The 19,471-nt window shown below is 43.3% G+C and overlaps 1 protein-coding gene across 1 annotated transcript in view; it reads right to left on the bottom strand.

Annotated features, from left to right (window-relative positions):
* Window positions 1-6,180: 6,180 nt before the first annotated feature.
* USP13 (ubiquitin specific peptidase 13) overlaps window positions 6,181-19,471 on the bottom strand; it is a 122,748-nt gene continuing 109,457 nt past the window's right edge. The window contains exons 20-21 of the mRNA XM_008266542.5: window positions 14,518-14,602; window positions 6,181-11,040 (exon numbers count right to left, since the gene is read on the bottom strand). Coding sequence (XP_008264764.3) covers window positions 10,947-11,040; window positions 14,518-14,602 — 179 coding nt within the window. The 3' untranslated portion in view covers window positions 6,181-10,946. The remainder of the gene's footprint in view (window positions 11,041-14,517; window positions 14,603-19,471) is intronic.

Genomic DNA, 19,471 nt, shown 5'->3' on the forward strand with positions numbered 1-19,471 from the left:
AGAGATCCTACATGGGGAATAGGTGCACATTGACTCCCGTTGTTGATTTAACAATTGACACCCTTATTTATGACATCAGTAATCACCCAAGGCTCTTGTCATGAGCTGCCAAGGCTATGGAAGCCTCTTGAGTTCACAAACTCTGATCTTATTTAGACAAGGCCATAATCAAAGTGGAAGTTCTCTCCTCCCTTCAGAGAAAGGTACCTCCTTCTTTGATGGCCCATTCTTTCCGCTGGGATCTCACAGAGCTCTTTCATTTAGGTTTTTTTTTTTTTTCTTTTTTTTTTTTTTTTTTTTTTGCCAGAGTGTCTTGGCTTTCCATGTCTGAGAAACTCTCATGGGCTTTTTAGCCAGATCTGAATGCCTTAAAGGCTGATTCTGAGGCCAGAGTGCTGTTTAGGACATCTGCCATTCTATGAGTCTGCCACTGCACAATTTAAAAATCTCCCTCCTTGGTTAATTTTTAAGAATAAAATATTATCTAACCTGAAATTGAAACTTGTGATTTTTCTAAAATAAACATATTAAGATACATTTCACTTTAGGGTATTGTTAGGGGGCAGAGGACCAGTCAATCAATAGGCATTTGAATATCAACTATGTGCAGGCACTGTGCTGGATGTGAGATGCAATTTCAAGTAAAGGAAAAATAAACTTGTCCTTGAAGAATGTAGATTTCTGTGAAAGGAGACTTAGAACTATTTTAGCCAATAAGAATTCTGTGTGCGGCAGAGTGGAAAAACAGGTAAATGATGTATTCCAAGAGTGAGTGAGGGCTCCTTTATCTATAGGTAGTCAGGAAAGGGAATTCTTTAGTGACATAGGGGCAGAGATTTGAATGCCAAGAAGCAGCCAGCCAGGGAGAGTTGGGAGGACATTCCTGGAGGCCTGGTGTAAGATTCCAAGGTTGGAATGAGCTTGGCAGGTGGCCAGGGCTGAGAGCAGCAGGGTGAGTGGGAGCTGGTGGGGGCAAAGGACAGAGGTGTCCTAAGGACAGGAAGCTGCAGCTTCCATGTTCCTAAAACATTCCCCAAACACAGATCTTAAGGAGCTGATTGGTGACAGAGGGATGGGCAGACTCAGATGAAGACAGCAATGAAGGCACCCCTTTCTCACTTTTCAGCCCCTCCTCTGATCTGAGGCAGCACTGAGCCTTGATTGAGTCTGTTTCTTCCTCTGTAAAATCCATCATACATCTTTCTTGCTTTCCTGCTGTGCCATATGAAGTCAAAGTCCATCCATGCCTTCCCTCACCCCTGGGAGAACTCTAGTCTTTTTATGTCTCCTACCTCCTCTTCTCAAATGTGTATATTGATTTTCTGAAATAATTGCTTCTCTTCTGTGTATATAAAAGCAACCCAAGAATTCTTTTTTAGAGCAATATTTTTTAAAAAATATTTATGTAAATATTTATTTATTTTATTTGAAAGGCAGAGCTACAGAGAAGCAGAGGCAGAGAGAGAGAAAAAGGTCTTCCATCTGCTGGTTTACTCCCCAGATGGCCACAATGGATGGAGCTAAGCCAATCCAAAGCCAGGAGCCAGGAGCCAGGTGCCAGGAGCTTCTTTCAGGTCTCCCACAAGGGTACAGGGGCCTAAGGACTTGGGCCATCTTCTACTGCTTTCCCAGGCCATAGCAGAGAGCTGGATCAGAAGTGAAGCAGCCGGGACTGGAACCAGCTCCCATATGGGATGCAGGAGGCAGATTTACCCACTATGCCACAGCGCCAGCCCGAATGGAGCATTCTTTATATTTGTTTACAAGGCTCCTTAAAGTAACATCTTCCTTATCCAACCCTTGAGAGCTCACATTTCCTTGCTTTCTCACCTACATTCCCTAATAAATAATGTTGCCTGGTAATCATCTCAGTAAATCAGAACTAGTGGCTAATCTGAGTACTTTTTACTGAGGAGCTAAACTACTGGTCCTCCGTGTGCCTAGTGCTTGAGCTTGCTTGCATGAGTCCAGATGGGTGGAGAGCAGGCAGTGCAGCTTCCTCGGCCCAAGCTCTTTGAAGTGGACACAAGCTAATGTTTACCCAAACCTACCACGTGCCAGATTCTGAGGCTGCTTGTTTCCTGCTGTTTAACCCCAGTGGGCACCCATGTCCACTGGTTTTGCCTTATTGATAATTTTATGCAGTTTGTAAGTAATATTACCACAAATAATGAGTGTAATAGCAAAAAAATGCACAGTGAGGGGAAACATCTCATCTGAATTAAAAAATACACAATGAACACATCTAACACTAAAAGTTGGGAAATCTGGCCCAGGAAGAAGTAGGCTCGAGGGCAGTAACCAACAAGAGAGCTAACATGGCTCCACTGTTGATTAAAACTTGACAAAATAACAAAATCTATTTGACAACACTTAGATTTGCAAAATTTGACCTAGGAAGGCTGCACCCAATAGAAATAATGGCTGCAATAAGGAATTTGCAAACAGCCAACGATAATAAGGAAGATTCAATAAGAGCTGAAAACTACCTGAAAAGTGTCATAAAATTGACACAATTAATATCAATTACACAGATTTCATTTAAAAAAATAGAAAGGAAACTCTAAAAGCTTGGAAATGCATGTGTAGTTAAATAACTATTTCACATCTTCTCTCTCCTCAAATCCCCAACTGCCCTTCCGCCCGCTCAGCTGATGGTCGGGCTTCCTGCTTCACTGGGGAAATTAACCCGGCAGGCGGGCGCTCCTGGTCTTTGCCTGCCTTCCTCACTCTGCTGCAAGATCTCTCCACACCCCTGCCTCAATCAGCTCCCCACTTTGGCACCAGGTCCCCCACACCTTTGTATGCTCAAGGGGACCTGGGACCAGCAATTCTCTCTCCTATAGTGTGAGTTTTTCCTTTTTCTATTTGACCATCTTATTTCTCACATTTAGAAGCAAAAATCACATGGCCCCATTCCTCCTCCTCAACCAGCAACCATCCTCTGCCTTTATCGTTGGCAACTTCTCTCCTCCCATGGTCTCCTGAACCCGCTTCTACAAAACTGTTCCCGTGGAAGTCACCCATGAGCTCCAAATGGATCAATCTCATGGTCAACTCTCAGTGCTCATCCTACTTCACCTGTCGGAGTTAACCGACAGTCTCAGTTCTGCACGACACATCTTCACTTGGCTTCCACACCAGGCACCATTCTCCTGGTTTTCCTCCTCCCTGGTAGTCACACCTCTCAGTCTCCTTTGCAGGCTCATCTGCTCGCTGACTTTTTATGTTGAAGTGCCTCAGGGTTCATTTTATGGATTCCTTCTATCTCCTGTCTCCCTCCACTGGTGATCGTAAACAGCCCCATTGCTTCAAATATTCATCTAACCAACACTAACTCCCAAGTTTCTATTTTCAGTCCAGAACTCTCGCCCAAAATACAGATTTGTACACCTGGTTTCCTATTGAACACCTAATAGACATCTCAAACCCTGCATGTCCCAAACTGGACTTCCAATCATCTCGCTCCACCACTAGCACCCCAACCCTTCCAAACCTTCCCTACCTTAATTAACTGCAATTACATTCTTCAGTTGCTCAGGGCAAATATGTGAGGGTCAGCCTCATTCTTTCACACTCTACATCCTACAACATCAGAAAACCCCGCTGGTCTTAGCTTAAAATATATCCAGAATATCTGACCACCCTCACTGCTACCACCCCATCCGATCCATCATCCTCTGACCTTGCTTACCACGGAGTCCTACTTCTATCCTTGTCCTCCTACCACCTCGTCCAAACAAGAATTTAAATCAGGTCATTGCTCTGCTCAAGACCCTAGAACGACTCCCCACTGAACTCTGGAGTCAAGCTGTTCCAATAGCCCTCCAGGCTTGGGTGCTCTGGCTCCTCTTTGACCCTCTCTCCCACCACTCTCTCCCTCACTCCACTCTCTGGAGCCACGCTGGCCCCTTCATTACTCCTCTGACATACCAGACATGCCACCACTGTGAGGTCTCGGCTCCAGGTCGTCTCTCTGCCAAGCACATTCTTTCCCCAAACATCTACCTGTCTGACTCCTTCACTCCCTTCAACTCTACGTCCAAATCTCACCTCCAAATGATGCCTCCACAAGGACCCTTTCTCTTGTAATCTGTCCTCCACCCGTGCTCTACAATTTCTTTTTTCCATAGCACTCAGCATCTCCTAACCAGAACATATATATAGTTTACTGATTGTTTATGTTCAGCATGTGTCTCTCTGCTGGAAAATAAACCCAGCAAGGTCAGGGACCTTACCTACTATGCTTACAAATATATTCTTAGAAAAATGAAGATAGCACACAGATCCTAATATTTATTAAATGATGAATAGTATATAGAGAGTGAAAAATAAATTCATGGAATTATCTCCAGAAAAAATACTTTTGGAAAAAGTCATTAATACTGGTAAATTCTTTAAAAAAAAAAAAAAAACTTTTAAATTGAAACAAAGGGTCAATACCTCCATAGGGTCAAAATTTAGTATGAGCTAAATGGTGATGTAAAGATGTCCTGGCCGGCGCCGCAGCTCATTTGGCTAATCCTCTGCCTGTGGCGCCGGCACACCGAGTTCTAGTCCCGGTTGCTCCTCTTCCAGTCCAGCCCTCTGCTGTGGCCCGGGAAGGCAGTAGAGGATGGCCCAGGTCCTTGGGCCCTGCACCCGCATGGGAGACCAGGAGGAAGCACCTGGCTCCTGGTTTCGGATCGGCGCAGCGCACCAGCTGTAGCAGCCATTTTGGGGGTGAACCAACGGAAGGAAGACCTTTCTCTCTGTCTCTCTCACTAACTCTGCCTGTCCAAAAAAAAAAAAAGATGTCCTATGCCCACTGGATTGTCAGGTACTATTATGCCCACTGTACAGCTGAGAAGACTGAATCTCAGTATATTGTTGACTAAAGTCACATAGGAAACACAATTTGACTTCAGCTCTGTCTCCACTCTTTTCATTATACCACCCTGCCTCTTGATCACAATGATGTTTTTCTCATAGATTTTTACAACTAGTTACATGAGGGATGAGAATAGTTCAGTTTTATATCAAGGTTCCCCACTAATTGAAATTTGTCACTGACTATATTGAAAAGCAGGACCGACATTTCATCAGTACATACTCACACTCTCCCAGTAGAGTAGACACAATGGGATATACCATGTAGGTAGCAACTGATTTGCAAACATTGTCCTAAAATGATCACAGGTCTCTGAACAATAAACAATCCTTCACTGCCTGAATCATTTCCTTCTCTTCATATCCCTCTCACCAAAACATGACACAGCACTGAAGTCAAATATTTACTTGGATTTTTAAATACATATAGCTTCATTTTTTAAAAAAACTTTGAGCATTAAATGGGTACGTTTTTGAAAGCAATTAATGATCCTATGTGGTAGGCAAAATAATGCTCCCCAAAGATATCCACATTCTAATCCCCAAAACCTGTGAGCGTGTTGCCTTACCTCATAAAAGGGACTTTGCTGATATAATTAAGGAGCTTGAGATGGAAGAATATTCTGGACTGTCTGGATGGACCCAATATAATCTTGCTCCTTATAAGAGGAAGGCAAGAGACTCCACCCAGGGAGACAAGGGGATGGAAACAGAAGCTGTAGTGAGGCCAGTGCTGTTAGGAGGTCAAAAGCCAAGGACTGTGACCACCTCCAGGAGCTGCAAGAGCCTGGAATGGATTCTCCTCTGCAGGCTTCCTGCCAACCCTTTGATTTTGACCCATAAGACACATTTTCAGGCTTGTGACCTTATTAATAAACATATTATTTGAAGCCACTGAGTTTGTGTCTGTCAGAGCAGTAACAGGAACTCTGCGCTCTGGAAACATGGCATCCTGGAAATGTTGAAGTCTCTTGGTACAACATGTGTCCATGCTGCTGTTCCCTGTGTGAAGGAAGCCACCAGCACACTGAGGGCCAGGGAGTCACAGAAAGGTCTCAGTTTACCCCCCGATGTGACTTACCATCCTAGAGAAAGTCTAAAAGACATGCCCTGGCCACGCCCCCCTGCCCAGAGGTAACACTTTGCCATCACTGAGAAGCCACTGTTGACAGGGACCACGTAGCCACCAAGAAGCCCTAAAAATAAAATTAGTCATCCATCACCTTAAGTTACCTGTCCACTGATGGATGAGAACTGTCAGTGGCATTTTTTGAAAGAAAAAAAAAAAAGGAGTCATAAAGGGACATGAGATTGTGAGAATAGCTTTTAATTTAAAACAATCGAAGCAGTAAGTCATCCATCTCTCTTTCCAACACAGGCAAATAGTCTCCCAAAACAACTGAGATAGTTTAAACAACAACTGTGACTAGTGCAAAATCATACAAAACAACCTCTTTCAGGAGCCAGCATCACAGCCTACTGGGCAGGCGGCACAGCAACAGACTCGGCCTCTGCAGAGGCTGAGAGACGCGGCACGTCGAGAGTGCAGAGATCTGCACGAGATGTCAGCACACTCGGCTTTGCACAGAGCAGACAATACCTGGGGAGGGGAGACCACAAGAGAATGTTGCCTAGAATGAGGCCAATATGCCCAGCACCCTCCTGCGGCAAACATCCTTGGCACCTGGAAGAGCTAGAAAAGTAAGTGCAAAGGGGCGAGCTCCTAGGAAAAGCCGAAAGAAGGCAGCTCAGGGCTCACTGACTTTCGGCTTTTTAATTGGGATCTTGTATGTTGGTTTTTAGGTAGAAGACTCTCTGGCTTTCTGGGAGATGTTCTGTGCCTCACAGTCCTCTTGACTCCTGCAAAAATATTTGTGTTGCTTGGTGCATCACGGAATTCCCACTCCCACCCACTGCCTACCCACAAAGCATGGGCCGAGAGCAGCACCATCCAATAGAAGTGCAACATTAGCCACATGTCCAATTTTATAATTTTTAGTAGCAATATTTAAAAAGATAAAAATAGGTGAAAATAATTTTAATATTTATCAAATGTATTCATATTTTATCTAATTAATAAGTCCAAAATAGCATCATTGCAGCATGTAATCAAGATAAAACACTGTGAAATTTTTTTTTTTTTTAAGGTGCCAAGCCTCCAAGGTCTGGTGTGTATTTTTCATGTACACCAAAATCTCAGTTGGGACAGGCTCCATGTTGGCAGATCACTGGCCACATGTGCCTACCTCCATACTGAATAGCACAGATCTAGAGATTAGTAGGCAAACTTTGCAGGATGAGTTACAAGTGGGATATTTCTTGACGCTACACGAACCTTATGTGCTAACGGAAGAGTACAGAACCTTGTTATATAACCTAGGGTTTTTTACCTCACTTGAAGAATAGAATTCCATCCCCAGGTCCCCCGCCCTGGCTGGTACCATCAGTACAGCCTGCACTGATGACGTGACTTTGCAACAGTTATGCCTCTGAGATGCACAGCACATCCTTTCTGTAACAGCTCTGTCAGCACTTATGTGCTGCCACTGAATTTGAATGCTTAAATAGCCTTATAAAAGTTACGGATGTACCTGAAGGTAGTTCTGAGGCTTTTCTAGGAGGTGCTTTAAGTGGATTTTTTTGTTCTTGAGGGAGCCAATAGCTACGTACCTCATGAACTGGAAAGCTGTGACTTGTAAGAGGGGAGAAAAATGGGATGATTACCAAAGCCAATAAAGATAAGTGAAACAGGGATAGAAAGTGGGCAGGGACACTAAAAGGTCTCAGGTCCAGCACTGAGGTGTATAAACTCTAGGGATCCAAAAACAACATTGAAACCTCTGAGTGAACCCTCGTATCTCACAGGCCTGATCCTGGTATCAACCTCAGGGAAATGAAAACAGAGGAAGGGATTTCTGAGCTTATCTGGTCTAACCCACTTGTTCTAAAGAAAAAGGCCCAGAGAGGAAACACCTGAGCCCCCATCACCTGCACAGGTGGAGTCGGTGTACAAACCCAGGAGCGCTCCCTGTGAGCTGCAGGTAAGGCTCAGGCTCAGGTGAAGGACAGAAATGACATGAGAAGGGACAGGCTCCAGTTATTCACCCCTGCATTTCCCACAACCCAAGCTGAACAACAGGGACAGGCAGGCACATTCTCTTGTGGGGGCCGGAAGGCAGCCTCGTCAGTTCCAAAGCACTGAAGCAATGTTGACATAAAACATCTTTCAGCCCCGATTCTTCCAGTAGTCTTTTCTGCATACTTTCCCTTAGAAGAAAATCCCAATCTGAACCAAAGAGGACTTCGGATTAGTTACATGGGCATTTAGATCAACTGACAAAATAAAAACCTTGATACATCACATTTTCCAAAGACACATTCATTGGGATTCTACACAAATGGATATCAAAAGATATTTACAGGAAGAAAGTGCTACCTCTCACGCAGACACCTACATACAGTGAGGACTTCACAATTATACCACCGTGCCTCTTACTGAGGACTCCTAACAGGCATATAATCAGGTGACACAATCCACATAGTAATCCAGTTTCCAACCACAAATAATCTCAACTATACACATGTGTAAAATTAAGCAATACATTCCAGACTTTTATTCCAGCAAAATGTGCCTTATATATATTACGATACACATATAAACACATTTTTAACCAAGAAAGAAACCCGTTGTTTGCTCCAGTTTTCCCCAACTCTCAATCTGAAATAAAGAATCTCACATAGACAAAACTTAGCCTTGTAGAAATAGCCCTTTGTTTTGTGAGGCAGAAAAAAAGCAGCCATAATCCACTTTCTTACAATATGTTTAGGCATCAGAAGGGCTAGATTTCCTTTTCTACTTATTGAAATTAAATAATTTGTAGTCTATAATTTTAAGTACTGATTTTACACCAGTGATTTTGCTAAGTTTTATTATAAAATTTTTGTTCAAAATACACATGCTATCTTTTTCCACATTTCAATCCAAATCCCCAACCACCCCCACCCCCTAAAAAGGTCTTTGCTTTGTAAGATCATTGAAAACAAGCCATTTTTGATGTGTGTTTAGAGTATTTATTCTACAATACTCAGCCCGAAAGGGACTGGTATTTGTAAGGCTACTTAATGTGGGGATTTCCACAGGAGTCAGAGACTCACATAAGAGAGTGGGGCTGCTATGGGATCTCCATGTCAACACAAGAAGGTGACACTGTGGGCACAGCGGAGTAGAGAATTCCTGCACCATGAGCTCCCTCCTTCTGCCCATCTCACTTGTTTCCAATGGAAGAAAACTTCAGATGGGAGAAGGCAGGGAGCATGCTCTACTGGGACCCACCAGGGCACAACACCTTCTTCCTTAAGGGTTTATCGGATCGAATCTCACTGTAGCCTCAAAGCACAACTGGAAAGAGAGGGCAGGTGTCATCACACCATTGTACAGATAAGAAGAGGGAGGCACAGGGAGGATGTGGGACTTGCCCAAGGTCCACAGCCAGGTAGGAGCAGCACCCAGGTCTCTAGGCCACAGCCTCGGGCTTTACAACCCTCACTAGCCTGGTATAATTGATGTCTCGTGAGACAGGGGCCCAGATTGTAATGAGAGCCCTGATTTTCACAACTCACCACATGTTAATCTAATGTCTCTTGCTTTAATTCATCCATTGGCTCTGTCTTATTTCCTACGGCTTCTAGAAAGAGCCTTTCAACCAAACACATTAGACGTTAAGTAGACAGAAATAAATCCTTTTGCATTTGTCTGAATAATCTGAAACAGAAATTCCAGACTCTGAAATTTGAAGCAGAGCAGTAGGAAAGCTAGAGAATGCTATGGTTCCCTTCTCACTGCATTTGAAACTCTGATCTAATCCCAGGTTGTAACTAAAAGACTAAGATAACTAGAATGCACAGGATGGTCTTTCACAAGGTCGTGAGTTTCTTTGCAGCTGAAATCCTTAAAGTGCCCAAGATCTCACTGTTGGCCATAGGCAGAGAAGCAAAAAAGGCAAGTCAGGAGGTGATACACCAACAAAGATCTAAAAGTCAAGGCAGCAAAGAGCCTGAGATGGGAAAGCTACACATCTGGGGCACTTAACATGATTCCAGGCAGTCCTCATGTGGTATGGCGAGAACAGATTAGCTATTTTAACTGAAAATAAACACTCTACTTTTGAGAAAGGGCTGCTGAAAAAAACAGTTCATTGACCTTTGGCAAAGTACAACACCGCACTGCTATGGGCATCTGGCCTTGCACCATCAGTGTCCAAGCCAGGTGAATTCTTGATAGCTTCGCAAGGCATAACACAGCCCTCTTCAATCCTTAAAATCTAGGTGGGGAACTAATTTTTTAAACTGTTCCTGAGTTATAGTTTCATTAAAATATTTACTTGCCTTTTCTACATATGCTAAATACCAAACTATGTAGCCTTTACAAGCCAGCCCCTTACAGATTTTCTAGGGGACTACAAAGGTCTCACACACTCACACACACTCACTCTCATATGCATTCACACAATTTTATTATGAAGTTTGATATGATTTAAATTAAAAATACCTCTCATTGCAGGTGCTCTATTATACAAGGATAGGTCAGAAATTATTGTGCGCAATGGAAAAAAAAATATGTCACAAAAAAGCTCAGCCCAGTTGCTGATTCTCCTGATGAAACAGAGTGGGCTTTTCATGTATTGTAGCTGAGGCCACACCACTGGCCACATAGATTGATTTCTCTGGAAGCCACTACCACAGGGCCCCAAGCAAAATAGAGGGCTGGGGTCACATGGCCACTTTGAATTTGTCAATGGGAGATGCCTCACCAGCAACAAGAATACCTTTTTTTTTTTTTAATAACCTCCTCTCCTTGAACATTTATAAAAACTATCTACAATAGTGTTTCACCACTGATACAAATTTCTTCCCAGTTCTATTTCAGAAGGCGTCAAATGATCTTGCTCTTTAAATAAACTATAAATACCCCCATGTATTCATTCATGTTTGGCTATCCCTTTTTTTTTTTTTTTTTTTTTTTTTTTGGCAAATTAAAAAGTGTATGGCTTCTTCTCGCCAAGTCGTCTGTCTGAGGTTTAGCTGGGTATCCTGCGGTAAAAGTACATGTAGCCCAGGTCTTTAGGGGGCCTTTCAGAGGCACAAACTTTGTGGTCATTGTAGATCACCCACCTGCAAACGAAAGACAGAAGCATTGAAAGGATTTAAGTCAGTGTCAGGACACTAGAAAGTAGTTATGGCATCATATGGTGCACAATACTTAAAATAACCAAAATGTTTTCAGATCACCAAACCCGAGTGTGTGGTATAAAAATAACAGAATCTTGGTGGGAAATCACATGTGCTTTTTGATGTTTGAGCCACTGAAATGTAATAGGAGTCTCTAAACATGCTGAAGTCTTTATCTCAAAATTTCCTTTGTACAAATTCATAGTGGCCTGAGAAACCGAGGCAAAGATTATGTATACAATGTTTATTTCAATCTTAGGTAAAAACTAGCTAAAAGTCAGAACTAACATGTCTGCAGGGTTAGGCACTTGGCCAAGTGGTTAAGTAGCCAGTTAAGATGCCATATCCAGAGTCAGAGTGCCTGGCTTCAACACCCAGCTCTGCTCCTGACTCCAGCTTCATGCTGATATACCCCAGGGAGGCAGCAGTGATGGCTCAAGGAAGTGGGTCCCACCACTCATGGAGAAGACCTGGACAGAGCTCTCACACTCAGTTCTGGGCGCTCTCACTCTGTGTGTCTCCTAGGCAAATTAATTAATTTCTTTTAAAAAAAATTTAAACTATGACTCTTTTTTTTTTTTTTTTTTTTTTTTTTGACAGGCAGAGTGGACAGTGAGAGAGAGACAGAGAGAAAGGTCTTCCTTTGCCGTTGGTTCACCCTCCAATGGCCGCCGCTGCAGCCGGCGCACCGCGCTGATCCTGGCAGGAGCCAGGAGCCAGGTGCTTTTCCTGGTCTCCCATGGGGTGCAGGGCCCAAGCACCTGGGCCATCCTCCACTGCACTCCCTGGCCATAGCAGAGAGCTGGCCTGGAAGAGGGGCAACCGGGACAGAATCCGGCGCCCCAACCGGGACTAGAACCCGGTGTGCCGGCGCCGCAAGGTGGAGGATTAGCCTATTGAGCCACGGCGCCGGCTTAAACTATGACTCTTTAAAAAGAAACTATGCAGTGAATTAATATACAACTATTAAAATTTCTTCAAAGAATATTTGGTGAAGTGAGAAAGTAACCACAATAAAATATGAAGATAAAATATGGATCACAACATAATATGAAAAGCAGGATACAAAATTCTATGTGCTCTATAGATACTTTAAGCAGCTTTTGTTAATACATATGTGTATTTTAATATATATATAGTATGTGTATATATGGAAATATACACACCCTCCTCCAATGAGATCAAAACAAAGAAAAATATACCAAAATGTAGATAATTGTTTTCTTAAGATTTCTAAAGTACATATTCTTCTTTTTGTATTTTAAAAAATCCATCACCATGAATTTTGAAGCTTTTTAATTATAATGCACCTATTTTCCTCTTTAAAACATATTTTTAATTATTTATGTATTTGAGAGACAGAGCATGCTCGCATTTGCTGGTTCACTCGCCAAATGCCGGCAGTGCAATGGCCAGGGCTAGGCTGGGGCCGAAGCCAGAAGTAGGAACTCAATCCAAGCACCCTACACATGGGAATCCAATTACTTGATCCATCGCTGCTGCCTCCTGGATGTGCATTAGCAGGAAGCTGAAGTCAGGAGGCGGAGCTAGGTCAGACCTAAGCACTCTAACATGGGTGTGTCAGTAGGCATTTTAACTGCCAGGCCGATGCCTACCCCAAAAAGTACATTTTTTATTTTGAATTCCTGTTTAATAATATGCAGACTATTAATCTTTTTTTAACCTAGAAACCTTTCATTGAAGGTATACAAACTTCATGCACTTCATATATCCAAATTTAGGAACATAGTGATTCTTCCCACCCTACTCAAAAAGTATTTTTAAAATAGTTATCAAGCTTGGCAATGAAAAGAATTCACTGTAAATACAGTCACTGTGCTCCACTAATTTCACTCATCAAGTTGAGAAGACAAAACTAAAAGACACACCATAAAAGAACCCAACGGAATCTGTGGAAACAGACCATTTCTGCAACAGGGAGCACGGAGGGGGAGGGGCAGGCCAACATCTACCAGAAAAGGCCAAGTTGTATGTTTCTCCAGCCTCCACGTGTCCTGAGCACTGCTCTCATGCTGGAGGACTGACCCACAGGCAGCTCAGTTAGGCAGCTGCAGGAAGGGCACCAAGGGAGAAGGTTCTGAAGACAGCAATGGTCTTCCTTCCCATAACTATCTCATTCTCAAACACAAAATTAACATCCCACCTAAGAAGCAGGAAAGCTAGGCTGTAGAAGAGGCACAGCATTGACATTTAGGGTTGCCAGATAAAACAAAGGTTATCCAGCTAAAGTTGAACGTCTAGTAAACAAAAAAATGTTTAGTAGAAGTGTGTCCCAAGCAGTAATTGAAACATGTTTATTTTATTCTGTATCTGAAAAATCATTTGTTATTTATCTGAAATTTACATTCAAGAGTGCATCCTGGTTTTCTTGTTTTATTTTGTTGGCTAAATATGGGAATCCAGTGGAGGCTCCAAATACGATACACTTTCTCCTGAAGACCTATAGTTTTTGGAAGTCACCGTGTTATGATGGTTAAGGGTGACATTAAATATAAGTTCTGACACGGCTATTTATTAGGAAAGGCCAAGCTAGTCAGCTTCCCTGAATTTCAGTGTCTTGATGTATAAAGTGGCCTTGCAAGTACGCTCCTGGGGCCAACATGATAATTTAGCTGGTAAAGCCACCTCTTGCAACATAGGTATCCCATATGAGTGTCAGTTTGTGTCCCGGCTGCTCTACTTCCAATGCAGCTCCCTGCTAAGCATCAGAAGATGGCCCAAGTGTTAGCCCCTGCTACCCACACAGTAGACCTGGAAAAAGCTCCTGGCTCCTAGCTTCAGCTTGAACAAGCCCTGGCCATTGCAGCCATTTGGGGAGTGAATCAGCAGATGGAAGATGGATTTCTCTCTCACTCTCCCTCTCTATAATGCTTCAAATAAATAAATAAATCTTTAAATAAATATATAAATAAAACAAATTTTTAATATTTCTTTTTTTTTATTTGACAGGTAGAGTTATGGACAGTGAGAGAGAGAGAGACAGAAAGAAAGGTCTTCCATCCGTTGGTTCACTCCCCAAATGGCTGCTACCGATGACGCCGCACCGTGCCGATCCAAAGCCAGGAGCCAGGTGCTTCTTCTTGGTCTCCCATGTGGGTGCAGGAGCCCAAGCACTTGGGCCATCCTCCACTGCACTCCAGGGCCACAGCAGAGAGCTGGACTGGAAGAGAAGCAACCAGTACTAGAACCCGGCGCCCATATGGGATGCCAGTGCTTCAGGTGGAGGATTAACCAAGTGAGCCACTGCGTCAGCCCCTATAAATAAAATTTTTAAAAAGAGCACCCTCCTAGAAGGCCAATGCAAGAACCAAATGAGAAGCACCCAGTAGGGTGCTGGCATATAATATAGTAGGTGCTAAATAAATCACAGATATCATTACCTTCTGAAAGAAGACTCACCTTCCTTCCTTTTTGATATGGCAAACGTAATGACCACTCATTGTAGATGTTCCCATGTGACTGATGAATGCAAATAACTCATACACTATGAAAAAGGAAACAACTTGGTTACAAAGCAGCATTTCTAGGATCAAGAGTACTACAGACCAGAATTTAAAACCAATAATAATACTGTAATGTAGCAACTGCTTAGATTTGCTTTGCTATGCTGACCACACACACTCATACTGACACCAAATTCAACCTGCAAACTTGTAACAACAGAGGCAGGACATAAATCATCAAAGTACAACTGCTATTAAATTCAAACATGGAAGGGGATTAAAAATCCCACATCCAAAGTCTGGCAGCAAATTTGTGGGTCTAAAATGGCAGTCTTGGCGCTCCCCCGCCCCCCAGCATGAAAGTAAAAATTGCTCCATCTCCCTGAGCTTGCCTCTTCATGGAGATTTAAACAAACAAACAAAAAATCTATCTGCTTCACAGAGCTGTTTCAAACTTCAACAAGCAATTCAGACCAGAACACCATACAAAAAAGTCAGAACTACGAGAAACAATAGATACTTGTGATCAGTTATAGGAAGGGATAATGCTCCACATAATATTTCTGACTTGTTCCTGAGAATAATTTAAGTGGCACTGAACTTGAGGCTTCAGCGTTCTGAACAAGGAGATAATAAACTCTAGACAGAAGGTGAGACCAGCGTTCATTCACTGACAAATACCTCCTGCCATTAAGCACAGCATTCTGTATCAAATCCATGTGGAACCAATTTCAGTTCATGTTCCTTCAACTAATTTAGACCACACAGCACAAAGTGGGTACCACATACCCGCCCCAGTCTGCTCAGTAAGCTGTTACAGACTACGATGAGATAGAACAGAAACAGTAAGCATTTACAACCTTTTACAGTCATATGATAATATTCAAATATTGAATTTAATAAGAAAAATGGTATGCATATTCATTTTTCTAGTACTCAATTTTTATTACATTTTATTACATTATTGCATTATCCCAAAGCTGACTATTACATTTTCTCTCACTCCGACCCCTAGTTTTCTTGCTTGTCACCCATGCTCATTCACTTACTCAACTGTCAATCCTCAGGCTTCAGCCTACCCTTCGGCAGCATGGCACACTATTGATCACCTCCTTTTCCTCAAACATTTATTCCCAGGATGTAACTCCCTTGGCTGTCCAGCTGCCTCACTGTATGCTCCACCTCGGCTCCCTTTGCTGTCTCCTTTTTTCTCTGACCTCGCATCTTTTCTTCCCCTCTCTGCAGACTCCCCTTCTCAGTATTCCCATCCAGTTTCATGGCAGCAAATGCCACTGTTTTCTTAATTGCACTTCTCAAATGTTCACTGCTAGCACAGAGAAATATTGGATTTTGTAGGTTAATCTTCCTGCCACCTTGCTGAACCCACTTGTTAATTCTAATAGTTTCTTAACAGATTCTTTAGGGTTTTCTTTATACAAGATCCTGTGCAAAGAGAAATAGCTTTGCCTCTTCTTTGATCATCTAGATGCCTTTTACTTCCTTTTCTTGCATACTTGCAATGGTTAAAACCTTCTGTGCAATGTTAAGCAAAAGTGGCGAGAGGGGACGCTCTTGCTTTGCTCCTGGACTCAGGAGAAAGCATTCAGTCTTTCATACTATGTGTGATGTGAGCCGTAGGTTTTTGCAGATGTCCTTTATCAGACTGAGGAAGGTCTTGTCCATTCCTAGTTTGTTTAGCATTCTCCCTTCAGCCTAACCTAGCTCAATCTACAATAATTCAGTCCTCATTAACCCAAGACAAAATCTTGACTTCTCTCTCACACTCTTTACACCCATCCATTCCATTAGCATAATCTAGCAACATTTCCTTCAAAACATACCCAGAATTCGACTACTTCTTACCTCTTCCATTAGTAACCCCTCATCCAAGTCATATCTATTGTCTGAATTCTGACCACCGAGCTTTTAACTGGACCCCCACTTCCTCCCTCATCCCTAGCGACTATTCTCCGACGGCTGCCAGATGGGTTCTTCTAAAAAAGCAAGTCAAACGGGGGTCATTATTCTGCCCTGAAAGCGTACAGTGGCTTCCTGTATCTCAGAGCAAAAGCTGACTCTGGCTGTGGTCTGTGAGTCCCTTCACCTACTCTCATTCTGCCTCTTACTCCACTCCAGCCACCCTGGCTGCTCCTGAACATACCTGGCATGCTCTAGCCTCTGAGCATGTCCCTCCTGCCTGAAACTCCTTTCTCAGAGGCCCCATGACTCATCCCTCACTTTGTTGAGGTCTCAGGTCAATGTCCCTCATCAAAGAGGGCTTCCTGCAGCACCCTAATAAAACAGCAATGCTCCTTGTCACCCCCACCCTCACTCTTGTGGCTCCTCCATTCCCCCGTCCTGCTTTACTGCCCATGTGGCATGAAGTAACACCTGCATGGCACACACTTCCTGGTGCATTTATTTACTGTCTATCTCCTTTCACCCCAGGCTAAAATGGAGCATCATAAGCACAGGAAGTCTGCTTCATTCACTAAAATACGCCAGGTTCCTGACTCCAGTTTCCTGCTAACACAGACCTTTGGAAGTAGCAGTGGTGGCTCAAACAATTGGATCTCTATTACCCATGTGGGAGACCTAGATTAAGTTCCTAGCTCCCAGCTTCAGCTCTCCCAGTTCACTGCAATCATCTGAAGAGTGAACCAATGGCTGGGAGCACTCTCCCTCTGTGTGTGTGTGTTTCTCTCTCTGAAATAATACTTTTCAATCTACCAAAAAAAATAAAAATAAAAATATAAAAAGGAGCTCTCATCCTAACAGTGCATTCAAGAATGCAGCTGAAAATCCAGCCGTGCCTGGAACACGTGCAGGTCACCCTGAGGAGCACACCCAAGCCTGAAAGAGGAGGTGGCTATTCTTTATCACTACTGACCATGAGCAGAGAGTGGGCGGTGCCATCAAGCTCCATCCAAAGAAAGGAAACCCTACTGGTCAGACCCATCTCCATTTCAAGGCCAGATGCCCTGGCAGCTGGCCCACAGCCCATCTGTGTTTTCTCCTTCATCACCTCCAAAGAAAAGTACATTAAAGAAAACCAAAGAAGAAGTGAACTGTCACACTTATAACACATCATAAATGCTGCTCAACTTGTCCAGTACAGCTTTCCTTATTTTAGGCAAGAAGGTGACTTCTGAAATGTAATACAAGAGGCTTGCAGGGGTGGGGAACCTTTTTTTTTTTTTTGCCAAGGGCCATTTAGATACTTATAACATCACCCACAGGCCACGCAAAATTATCAACTTAAAAATTAGTTTGGGCCGGCGCCGTGGCTCAATAGGCTAATCCTCCACCTAGCGGCACCGGCACACGGGTTTCTAGTCCCGGTCGGGGCGCCAGATTCTGTCCCGGTTGTCCCTCTTCCAGGCCAGCTCTCTGCTGTGGCCCAGGAGTGCAGTGGAGGATAGCCCAAGTGCTTGGGCCCTGCACCCCATGGGAGACCAGGAGAAACACCTGGCTCCTGCCTTCGGATCAGCGCGGTGCGCCAGCAGCAGCGCGTCAGCCGTGGCGGCCATTGGAGGGTGAACCAACGGCAAAAAGGAAGACCTTTCTCTCTGTCTCTCTCTCTCACTATTCACTCTGTCAGAAAAAAAAAAAAAAAATGTAGTTTGGGACTCTGTAATTAGCACACGATTATTCTTAGGTGTTTAAATTTTAACTTAAAAGTGATCCCTGTTAAATATAAGAATGGGAATAAGAGAGGGAGGAGATGTACAATTTGGGACATGCTCAATCGGACTTGCCCCAAATGGTGGAGTTAGAAACGTGCCAGGGGATTCCAATACAATCCTATCAAGGTAGCATGTACCAATGCCATCTCACTAGTCCCAGTGATCAATTTCAGTTCACAATTGATCACACTGATAGGTCTAAGAGTCAAAGGGATCACACAAACTAGACTAGTGTCTGCTAATACTAACTGATAGAATCAAAAAGGGAGAGAACAATCCAACATGGGAAGCAGGATATACAGCAGACTCATAGAATGGCAGATGTCCTAAACAGCACTCTGGCCTCAGAATCAGCCCTTAAGGCATTTGGATATGGCTGAAGAGCCCATGAGAGTATTTCAGGCATGGAAAGCCAAGACAATCTGTTAAAAAAAAAAAGAAGAAGAAGAAGAAGACGACCTAAATGAAAGATCTCTGCGAATGAGATCCCAGTGGAAAGAACGGGGCCATCAAAGAAGGAGGTACCTTTCTCTGAAAGGAGGAGAAAACTTCCACTTTGACTATGACCCTATCGGAATAAGATCGAAGTTGGCAAACTCAAAAGGCTTCCATAGCCTTGGCAACTCATGACTAGAGCCTAGGGAGATTACTGATGCCATAAATAAGAGTGTCAAATTGTTAAGTCAACAACAGGAGTCACTGTGTACTTACTTCTCATGTGAGATCTGTCCTTAATGTGTTGTCCAATGTGAAGTAATGCTATAACTAGTACTGAAACAGTATTTTACACTTTGTGTTTCTGTGTGGGTGCAAACTGATGAAATCTTTACTTAATATATACTAAATCAATCTTCTGTATATAAAGATAATTGAAAATGAATCTTGATGTGAATGGAATGGGAGAGGCAGCGGGAGATGGGAGGGGTGCAAATGGAAGGGAAGTTATGGGGGGGAAAGCCATTATAATCCATAAACTGTACTTTGGAAATTTATATTTACTAAATAAAAGTTAAAAAAAAGTAAAATTAAAAAAAATTAGTTTGGGGGCCAGCGCTATGGTGTAGTAGCGCTGGTATCTCTATGGGTGCCAGTTTGTGTCCCTGCTGCTCCTCTTCCGATCCGGCTCTCAGCTACGGCCTGGGAAAGCAGTGGAGGATGGCCCAAGTCCTTAGGCCCCTGCACTCACACAGGAGACCCAAAAGAAGCCCCTGGCTCCTGGCTTCG

Source organism: Oryctolagus cuniculus, chromosome 4 (genome assembly GCF_051225735.1).
Source record: "Oryctolagus cuniculus isolate XC-2025 breed Fujian yellow rabbit chromosome 4, ASM5122573v1, whole genome shotgun sequence".
In the NCBI taxonomy this organism is placed as follows: Eukaryota; Metazoa; Chordata; class Mammalia; order Lagomorpha; family Leporidae; genus Oryctolagus; species Oryctolagus cuniculus.